We start from the raw sequence: 10,618 nt of genomic DNA, 5'->3' as shown, positions 1-10,618 counted from the left end.
TGGAGAGCCAACAGCAGAGGAAGTCGCCCCCACCGCCCCCTGTGGTCATCAAGTGGACCGGCGGCTTCAAAGAGTTCCGAGAGAAAATCAAAGCGGTTGTTAAGGGGAACGTGACGTTTCGAGTCGCAGGGCGCGACTTACATCGCGTCATCACCAAAACAGCTGAAGACTACCGTGGGGTCATGGACCTCACCGAAAAGGAGGGGCTTCACAGCTTCACCTACTCCTCGGAGCCGGTGAAGACGCTGAAGGTCGTCTTTCGCAAGCTCCCGTTCAGCATGGACCCAGGGTACCTGCGGGAGCTGTTTGAAGATCTGGGCTTTCCCATCCGCGCCACAGCGCGCATGAAGTCGCCCAGGGACCACTCCGACATGCCGCTGTTTATGGCGGTTCTCGATGACACCATCGAGAACCGCAAAATCTTCCAGCTGACGCACGTGGCCGATGTCGGCGTCACCGTGGAGAAGCTACGCAGGAGACGAGGCCCGCCGCAGTGCTTCAACTGCCAGGCCCTCGACCACGTAGCGAAGTACTGTAAGATGCCTCCTCGCTGCGTCAAATGCGCGGGGGACCACGCCACTAAAGATTGTAAGATTCCGAGAAAGGACGCGCCCACTTGCTGCCATTGCGGCGAGAAACACGTGGCGTGCTACCGCGGCTGCACTGCCTTCCGGCGTGCCACCGCAAAACAACGAGGACAACCGGCGCACTCCGCGCGGGTGCAGTCCGGGAGAAGTTACGCAAACGCTGCCACTGACAAGGCACCCGCCAAGTCAACTGAGCAGCGTCCTGCCGACACCGCCGTCGAACGGGGGCGTGGCAACCAGTCCGAGCGTCGTCGTCGTGCGTGACATCTCGTGCATTCACTGCACGTTTTGGGCAGGTTAAGCAGGGCCTGCTGTTCCTGCGTCAGAGATCGCAATTTGTCGTTGTGGTCCTCACGTTTTGTTCGTCTTCACGTCTTCACGCTTCGTAATTTTTCTTCTCTTGCTGCTTGGATTACTCCAGCAGCAGGTCTGGCCATCTGGTCGCTGGGCGCCAGTGGGGTTGGTTTCCCAGCCCCCTGACCAGCGGGTTTTCGGAGGTCCTCGTCAACTCATAAAATGGTGTAGCGAGCGCGCGGAAGCGGCGCTCCAACATCTGGACTCCAGCGGCGTCGTGCAGCCTGCGTGTGCCGTAGTCCCTCGGCAGGTGTAGAGCCAGCCGAAGGGCTTTATTCTGCACACGCTGCAGCGTCTGGATGTGCGTTTCTGCCGCGTTTCCCCACACCACGGCCGCGTACTCTAGCACTGGCCTGATGAGTGCTAGGTACAGCGAGAGGCCGCAGTGGGGGGGCAGTGTCGTCGTTGGGTTGAGGAGCGGGTACAGCAGGCGCAACCTGCCGAGCGCTCGGCCCCTCAGCTCCCGGATGTGTGGACCCCACGTCAGGCGTCGATCGAGGGTGACGCCGAGGTATTTTCCTGTGCGCGACCACGGGATGGGGCCTCCCATGATCCGCACTTGCAGCAGCGCGTCGGGAATGCGGCGGCGCGTGAATATCACCGCCTGGCTTTTCCCGGCGTTGAACTTGAGCCGCCATTTGGTGGTCCAGGCTCCAATCTCGTTGCAGGAGAGCTGCAGCCGGCGGCGCATTAGCTGCGTGTCCTTGCTGCGAGTGTAGATGGCGGTGTCGTCCGCGTAGAGCGCCAGGTGCACCCTCGGCGTCGACTTTGGCATGTCGGCGGTGTACAGAGAGTACAGCAGTGGGCCAAGCACGGACCCCTGCGGTACTCCTGCTCGGATGTGGCGCGCCGTTGACACGCCACCGTCAGCGCGCACATGGAAGGTGCGCCCGCGCAGGTACGACTGGAGAAGGCGGACGTGCGACACAGGAACCCCCTGTACCAGCAGCTTGTACAGGAGGCCGTCGTGCCACACGCTATCGAAGGCCCTAGAAACATCAAGGAAAACCGCCCCGAGGTACTCGCGATGTTCCAGGGCCCCCATTGCCTGCTCCACCAGTCGTAGTAGCTGATGCTGCGTAGCATGACCGCGGCGGAATCCGAACTGCTCGTCAGGAAGCAGGCCTTCTTCACTGACGTGGCGCTGCAGTCGGATCGAGTAAATCCTCTCGAAGGTTTTCGAGAGGGAAGGCAGGAGGATTATTGGGCGATAGCTTTGCGCCAGCCTAGGATCTTTGCCAGCCTTCGGGATGGCGACCACCTCTGCGTGTTTCCACGCAGCAGGGTAGACGCCAGTGCGAAGGATGGCGTTGAATATCGCTGTGACGACACGCACTGCTTCCGGCGGCAGCTTCTTCAGCAGTGCGTTACCCATCTTGTCACATCCCCCTGCCTTCCTGGGCTGCAGGAAGTTGAGGTGATGTTGGACCTCTTCTTCTGTTGTCTCTGTGAGGATGTCGTCCTCTTCCTGCTGGGTCAGGTACAGTGGGAGGCGCTCGTCCACCTCGCGGATCATGTCGTCATCGACGACGTCGTCCACCGGTGTAAAGTTTTCCGCGAAGGCGTCCGCAAGGACGCTCGCCTTGGCATCTGGTTCCGCGACGACGTCTCTGCCAACTTGCAGCGGCGGGATGCGTTGGCCCTTCCTCAGGAAGCTCTTAGTTACGGCCCAGGCGCTTCCGTCATCGATTCTGAGCGTGGCTATTTTGCCAGCCCAGTCCCGATTTCGGTGGTGGCTGACGGCCGCCGATATCTCGCGGCGCAGGCGATTTAGCAGGCGTTTGGTGGCGGGGCTTCTCGTGATCTGCCACTCACGGAAGACCCGGTTCTTCTCACGGATGGACATCAAGATATCCGGCGGAAGCTGCTTGGATTTATCCATCGGCTTCCTTGGTCGCTGTGGCGCCGCCGCATCTGCCGCCGCGAGTGTGTAGTGGGTGAACGCAGCTAGCGCGGCGTCCACCCCCTCCACGTCCGGATCGGGTGTGGCGGTGACCGTCTCTGCTAGGTGCTGTTGGAAGTGCGCCCAATTGGTGTTGAGGCGGGCGCTGCGGTGCTCAGGTGGGGCCATCCCGTCTGTGTCCATGTCAAAGATCACTGGCAGGTGATCTGAGGACAGGGCACAGCGCGTGGTCGCGATCGCGTTGTGAGCTGCCCCTTTCACGATCGCGATGTCTAGAACATCGGGACGGCCACGCTTCGGGTAGTGCGTGGGGTCGAAGGGACCCAGCACTATGGCGTCGTGGAGGTTTGCGACCCGGAGTAGTCGTCTGCCGCTGATGGTGGTGACCCTGGAGTTCCACTCCGGGTGTTTAGCATTTAGATCGCCGCCGATGAAGAGGTGCCCGCGCAGCGTCTCGATGTCCCTGGATTGCAGGTGTCCCGACGGTTGTCGGTACGCTGCCACGAACGTGACGTGGCCTGCGGAAGTGCAGACGACGACGCCCGTGGTTTCCAGAGTCGGCGTCTCTGGGAGTAGAACCTGGTGATGGCGCAACGACGTTTTGACGTACACCGCCGTTCCGCCTCCATAGGTTGCCCGGTCCGTGCGGTAGCAGCGGAAATTTGCAGCCCTCACGTCCACGCCTGGCTTCAGCCAGGTCTCGGTGACGAGGCAAACGTCCACGTGCTCATCACGCAGGAACTGGCGGAATTCTCCCGCTTGGGTTCTGATGCTGTTCGCATTCCACACACAAACGGTTAGGCCCTGGATGTGCCTATCCATGTTTGGGTGTGGGGACAGCTGGTGTGGTGATGGCCTGAACGGCCGACTGCACTGCAGACGCAACCATCTGCGGAAGTTGTGTCAGGAACAGCTTGAAGTCCTCCCTCATGGCCCTGACTTCTTCCGCGACACTCGCTGCAGAAGTCCTGTCAGTGCCTGGGGGTGGTGCCGCTGCCTGGTCTCGAACAGCAGGCTGTGGAGCTGGCGTCTCGCGGGCAGGACGCTCCCTCCGCCGACCGCGCCGGCGGCCGCCCCTCGCTGTTGCAGGCTGCTCTCTCGGCGGTCCGCGCCCGTGAGCGACTACCGCCTCTGGAGCAGACTCGGACTGGTTGCCACGCCCCCGTTCGACGGCGGTGTCGGCAGGACGCTGCTCAGTTGACTTGGCGGGTGCCTTGTCAGTGGCAGCGTTTGCGTAACTTCTCCCGGACTGCACCCGCGCGGAGTGCGCCGGTTGTCCTCGTTGTTTTGCGGTGGCACGCCGGAAGGCAGTGCAGCCGCGGTAGCACGCCACGTGTTTCTCGCCGCAATGGCAGCAAGTGGGCGCGTCCTTTCTCGGAATCTTACAATCTTTAGTGGCGTGGTCCCCCGCGCATTTGACGCAGCGAGGAGGCATCTTACAGTACTTCGCTACGTGGTCGAGGGCCTGGCAGTTGAAGCACTGCGGCGGGCCTCGTCTCCTGCGTAGCTTCTCCACGGTGACGCCGACATCGGCCACGTGCGTCAGCTGGAAGATTTTGCGGTTCTCGATGGTGTCATCGAGAACCGCCATAAACAGCGGCATGTCGGAGTGGTCCCTGGGCGACTTCATGCGCGCTGTGGCGCGGATGGGAAAGCCCAGATCTTCAAACAGCTCCCGCAGGTACCCTGGGTCCATGCTGAACGGGAGCTTGCGAAAGACGACCTTCAGCGTCTTCACCGGCTCCGAGGAGTAGGTGAAGCTGTGAAGCCCCTCCTTTTCGGTGAGGTCCATGACCCCACGGTAGTCTTCAGCTGTTTTGGTGATGACGCGATGTAAGTCGCGCCCTGCGACTCGAAACGTCACGTTCCCCTTAACAACCGCTTTGATTTTCTCTCGGAACTCTTTGAAGCCGCCGGTCCACTTGATGACCACAGGGGGCGGTGGGGGCGACTTCCTCTGCTGTTGGCTCTCCATGGGCTCTCCAGCGTCATTTGAGAGGCCGGAGTACCGGTTGCCGGTGTTGATGGCCGACTGTTGGGCGAGCACGACAGCTCTGGCTGTGTGCTTGCGGGAGGGCTGTGTGAAGCCCTCATCGTCAGCGGCCGGGGGAAGGGTCTTGTTACCCTTCCTCGATGCTTTCCGCTGTGTGCGGAGCGTGGGTGCGCTGCTGTTCGAGCTAGTGGCAAACCTCTTGCAGGTGGTGGCAGCACTCGCGTCGGCAGGCCGCTTGCGCGAGTGATTTTCCACCTCCATGGTTTCAGCTGCCAGTTTTGTGCCTGGGATGAGTCCCATCAGGAAGGCAAGCTGCCTTTCTGCCTCCGGCGTATGCGCTGCATCCATTGAAGCCACTGGCGCCAGTGACTTGGTTTGCTCCGTAACAGTTGCCGAAGCATCCGTTTCGGCCCTCGTTTGCTGAACGGCCAGCACTGTGGCCGCGCTGCTGTTTTCCTTGGTAGCGCAGGACGACGCCGACGGGCCGCCAACGTCAAGTACGCGGGCGTAGGCGTGCAGGGGCAAGCCCCCATCCGCCGAAAGTGCCCGTCGGCTCCTCTGCGTATCTCCGTTCCTGCTGGGCCGGACAGTCGTAGGTGGCCGGCGGTTAGCGGCCGCCGACGGGGCAGGCCCCGCCGACAAGCCGTCCGCCGAACCACTCGCTGCCTCAGCCGTGGCTGAGGTCGCATAACGACTGCGCCGGTCCGTAGAGCTGTCCGACTCGTGGTCCATGTCCATCTGCCGGGTTGTTGCCGTTGGGGGGCCGGATGGGGTCGCCCTGCTCCAGAGGCGGTAGTCGCTCACGGGCGCGGACCGCCGAGAGAGCAGCCTGCAACAGCGAGGGGCGGCCGCCGGCGCGGTCGGCGGAGGGAGCGTCCTGCCCGCGAGACGCCAGCTCCACAGCCTGCTGTTCGAGACCAGGCAGCGGCACCACCCCCTGGCACTGACAGGACTTCTCCAGCGAGTGTCGCGGAAGAAGTCAGGGCCATGAGGGAGGACTTCAAGCTGTTCCTGACACAACTTCCGCAGATGATTGCGTCTGCAGTGCAGTCGGCCGTTCAGGCCATCACCACACCAGCTGTCCCCACACCCAAACATGGATAGGCACATCCAGGGCCTAACCGTTTGTGTGTGGAATGCGAACAGCATCAGAACCCAAGCGGGAGAATTCCGCCAGTTCCTGCGTGATGAGCACGTGGACGTTTGCCTCGTCACTGAGACCTGGCTGAAGCCAGGCGTGGACGTGAGGGCTGCAAATTTCCGCTGCTACCGCACGGACCGGGCAACCTATGGAGGCGGAACGGCGGTGTACGTCAAAACGTCGTTGCGCCATCACCAGGTTCTACTCCCAGAGACGCCGACTCTGGAAACCACGGGCGTCGTCGTCTGCACTTCCGCAGGCCACGTCACGTTCGTGGCAGCGTACCGACAACCGTCGGGACACCTGCAATCCAGGGACATCGAGACGCTGCGCGGGCACCTCTTCATCGGCGGCGATCTAAATGCTAAACACCCGGAGTGGAACTCCAGGGTCACCACCATCAGCGGCAGACGACTACTCCGGGTCGCAAACCTCCACGACGCCATAGTGCTGGGTCCCTTCGACCCCACGCACTACCCGAAGCGTGGCCGTCCCGATGTTCTAGACATCGCGATCGTGAAAGGGGCAGCTCACAACGCGATCGCGACCACGCGCTGTGCCCTGTCCTCAGATCACCTGCCAGTGATCTTTGACATGGACACAGACGGGATGGCCCCACCTGAGCACCGCAGCGCCCGCCTCAACACCAATTGGGCGCACTTCCAACAGCACCTAGCAGAGACGGTCACCGCCACACCCGATCCGGACGTGGAGGGGGTGGACGCCGCGCTAGCTGCGTTCACCCACTACACACTCGCGGCGGCAGATGCGGCGGCGCCACAGCGACCAAGGAAGCCGATGGATAAATCCAAGCAGCTTCCGCCGGATATCTTGATGTCCATCCGTGAGAAGAACCGGGTCTTCCGTGAGTGGCAGATCACGAGAAGCCCCGCCACCAAACGCCTGCTAAATCGCCTGCGCCGCGAGATATCGGCGGCCGTCAGCCACCACCGAAATCGGGACTGGGCTGGCAAAATAGCCACGCTCAGAATCGATGACGGAAGCGCCTGGGCCGTAACTAAGAGCTTCCTGAGGAAGGGCCAACGCATCCCGCCGCTGCAAGTTGGCAGAGACGTCGTCGCGGAACCAGATGCCAAGGCGAGCGTCCTTGCGGACGCCTTCGCGGAAAACTTTACACCGGTGGACGACGTCGTCGATGACGACATGATCCGCGAGGTGGACGAGCGCCTCCCACTGTACCTGACCCAGCAGGAAGAGGACGACATCCTCACAGAGACAACAGAAGAAGAGGTCCAACATCACCTCAACTTCCTGCAGCCCAGGAAGGCAGGGGGATGTGACAAGATGGGTAACGCACTGCTGAAGAAGCTGCCGCCGGAAGCAGTGCGTGTCGTCACAGCGATATTCAACGCCATCCTTCGCACTGGCGTCTACCCTGCTGCGTGGAAACACGCAGAGGTGGTCGCCATCCCGAAGGCTGGCAAAGATCCTAGGCTGGCGCAAAGCTATCGCCCAATAATCCTCCTGCCTTCCCTCTCGAAAACCTTCGAGAGGATTTACTCGATCCGACTGCAGCGCCACGTCAGTGAAGAAGGCCTGCTTCCTGACGAGCAGTTCGGATTCCGCCGCGGTCATGCTACGCAGCATCAGCTACTACGACTGGTGGAGCAGGCAATGGGGGCCCTGGAACATCGCGAGTACCTCGGGGCGGTTTTCCTTGATGTTTCTAGGGCCTTCGATAGCGTGTGGCACGACGGCCTCCTGTACAAGCTGCTGGTACAGGGGGTTCCTGTGTCGCACGTCCGCCTTCTCCAGTCGTACCTGCGCGGGCGCACCTTCCATGTGCGCGCTGACGGTGGCGTGTCAACGGCGCGCCACATCCGAGCAGGAGTACCGCAGGGGTCCGTGCTTGGCCCACTGCTGTACTCTCTGTACACCGCCGACATGCCAAAGTCGACGCCGAGGGTGCACCTGGCGCTCTACGCGGACGACACCGCCATCTACACTCGCAGCAAGGACACGCAGCTAATGCGCCGCCGGCTGCAGCTCTCCTGCAACGAGATTGGAGCCTGGGCCACCAAATGGCGGCTCAAGTTCAACGCCGGGAAAAGCCAGGCGGTGATATTCACGCGCCGCCGCATTCCCGACGCGCTGCTGCAAGTGCGGATCATGGGAGGCCCCATCCCGTGGTCGCGCACAGGAAAATACCTCGGCGTCACCCTCGATCGACGCCTGACGTGGGGTCCACACATCCGGGAGCTGAGGGGCCGAGCGCTCGGCAGGTTGCGCCTGCTGTACCCGCTCCTCAACCCAACGACGACACTGCCCCCCCACTGCGGCCTCTCGCTGTACCTAGCACTCATCAGGCCAGTGCTAGAGTACGCGGCCGTGGTGTGGGGAAACGCGGCAGAAACGCACATCCAGACGCTGCAGCGTGTGCAGAATAAAGCCCTTCGGCTGGCTCTACACCTGCCGAGGGACTACGGCACACGCAGGCTGCACGACGCCGCTGGAGTCCAGATGTTGGAGCGCCGCTTCCGCGCGCTCGCTACACCATTTTATGAGTTGACGAGGACCTCCGAAAACCCGCTGGTCAGGGGGCTGGGAAACCAACCCCACTGGCGCCCAGCGACCAGATGGCCAGACCTGCTGCTGGAGTAATCCAAGCAGCAAGAGAAGAAAAATTACGAAGCGTGAAGACGTGAAGACGAACAAAACGTGAGGACCACAACGACAAATTGCGATCTCTGACGCAGGAACAGCAGGCCCTGCTTAACCTGCCCAAAACGTGCAGTGAATGCACGAGATGTCACGCACGACATTGCGACGGCGTCTGAGATGACGTCGGTGTGATGGCTCTGTCCGCCGTGGTCGTCACAACTATGCGTTTGCTCGATTTACTCTTGATTACGCCGGGAGAAACTCAAGAATCACACATAGCAGCGGTGTTTCACTAGTAAAATTACATGCCATGCTACTCTAATTCCGGGAATAGATCAGTCTCTTCCACACATCATATTCAAGCAAATGTATACACAGGGATTGCAGTACCTCACAAACATGTGCTACTAACTTAGAATGACTGTTGTTATGAAACTGAAAACTCGATGGAGTATATCGCATAAATCTTCTTTTATCTATAGGAGGGTACCGAAACAGGTTTTCCATCGATGGAGTGGTTCATCACACATGCGTTGGAAATTCTCTGCTGACTGTTGTATGGAGATGTTTGCTGTTAATGATTGCAGGTAGATAGCACTCTACGTCACACACAGAACACACTAGTGTGTACGAGTTGAATACAGGTTATATCACACAACTGATACACCCCAAAAGAACAACGGAAAAAAATGGTTAAATGGGTGATAAATGACCTGCAGCAACATCTCCCTTTCTAGAGTGCATCGTCAGTCTACCATTAAATAATATCTCATTACAACCCCATCTCAACCGATAACTTCATTCACTTTTTATCATCCTTTGCAGGTGGTTCTCTTTTCCAGGAAAGCATCAAAGACAGTAGTCAATTGGCACGTATCACTATTAACTAAATAGGTATACAGTAGAATGTTGTTAAAAGAAACCTTACAGTAACTGTTCTGTAGGGTATATGTTAGCTGACACCACACCAATACATTGTAAATACTGGTTGCTGATAACTTTGTGGTCACACCTGGCCTTGTGATCCGACATTTTTAAATTTACTACTCTAGAGTTAGTGGTCCGGGCTCCTTATCGCTATCGACGAAAAATGAGTGTTTCCCTGGGTCTCAATGCTTCCATGTCACTTTTTTCACACGTTAGTCTTGCTGCCACATACTGGTCCCCACGTACAGGAATTTTCCTGCACCAAGCAGAAGTCATGTAAGTACTCCCTCATCCCCCCCCCCCTCAGCTTTCCTCCATTTAGGTGTATTTTTCCTCAGTTTATACATATTTTCCCCCAACTTCCGCAATTTTGTCGATCTTAAGTCACTTCTGCCCATGCGATAATGACATCACTTCTCGATACACACCATAAAATTGCTTGTAAATGTACTACAGTTTTCAACATCTAGCGCAAATGCTCTGTTTTCCTCGTTGGACCGTACAATATAGCACTTCGAATGCATCCAGTCACTTCCAACCACATATTCTACAGTTGCAATGCATTTGCTTTGTTTTCTGTATGTCATAAATTACGCTAAATGCTTTACAATATTACACTAAAATGTCACGCCCTGCTGTATGAAACCTAACAGTGTGAAATCAACTTGACACCGAAATTACTTGAATTTCACATGAAATGTCGCAAGAACAGTTACACCAGAACGAAGACGAAAAGATCTACATACGTAATAATTGTATCCCATACTTCAGTTGACCTATGTAGGTGAAAGTTATCATAGTCTTGCTAGCGACGACAAGAAAAGCAACAGCAGTGAAATTTGCACCCGATTCTTCAGTTGAGCTATATAGATCAACTGAAGAATAGGACACTACTACTAGCAAATGGGAAATAACGACTTTTATAACATCTGTATCCTGTCCTTCAGTTGACCTATGTAGGTCAATATATGTATTCCTTATTGTCATTTCTTGTTAAGACTATTAGCTTGTTCCCAAGAATAAGCAGCTTTCACTCAGTAAATACTCGGGAGAAATCAAACCTTGTGCAGAAACGTGTGCAGTATACTGCT

The 10,618-nt window shown here is 58.1% G+C and overlaps 1 protein-coding gene across 1 annotated transcript; it reads right to left on the bottom strand.

Moving 5' to 3' along the window:
• Positions 1–999: 999 nt before the first annotated feature.
• Positions 1,000–5,569, bottom strand: LOC126267911 (nucleolar and coiled-body phosphoprotein 1-like). Its single transcript, XM_049973221.1, has 3 exons — positions 4,724–5,569; positions 3,726–4,057; positions 1,000–1,165 (listed from the first exon to the last, which is right to left on the bottom strand). The coding sequence occupies exons 1-3, from the start codon at positions 5,567–5,569 to the stop codon at positions 1,000–1,002; spliced, it is 1,344 nt and encodes a 447-aa protein (XP_049829178.1).
• Between the last annotated feature and the right edge of the window lie 5,049 nt (positions 5,570–10,618).

This window comes from Schistocerca gregaria, chromosome 4 (assembly GCF_023897955.1).
Source record: "Schistocerca gregaria isolate iqSchGreg1 chromosome 4, iqSchGreg1.2, whole genome shotgun sequence".
Taxonomy (NCBI): Eukaryota; Metazoa; Arthropoda; class Insecta; order Orthoptera; family Acrididae; genus Schistocerca; species Schistocerca gregaria.
This window is presented reverse-complemented; position numbering and strand designations above follow the sequence as displayed.

Excerpts from the sequence above, each read along its gene's own strand:
- LOC126267911 (XM_049973221.1), bottom strand. The coding sequence starts at position 5,569 with ATGGACCACGAGTCGGACAGCTCTACGGACCGGCGCAGTCGTTATGCG. Across the intron at positions 4,058-4,723 it reads TCCGAGAGAAAATCAAAGCG|GCACCCGCCAAGTCAACTGA; the intron begins GTTGTTAAGGGG and ends GCCACTGACAAG. Across the intron at positions 1,166-3,725 it reads CAACTTCCGCAGATGGTTGC|GCTGCACGACGCCGCTGGAG; the intron begins GTCTGCAGTGCA and ends CGGCACACGCAG.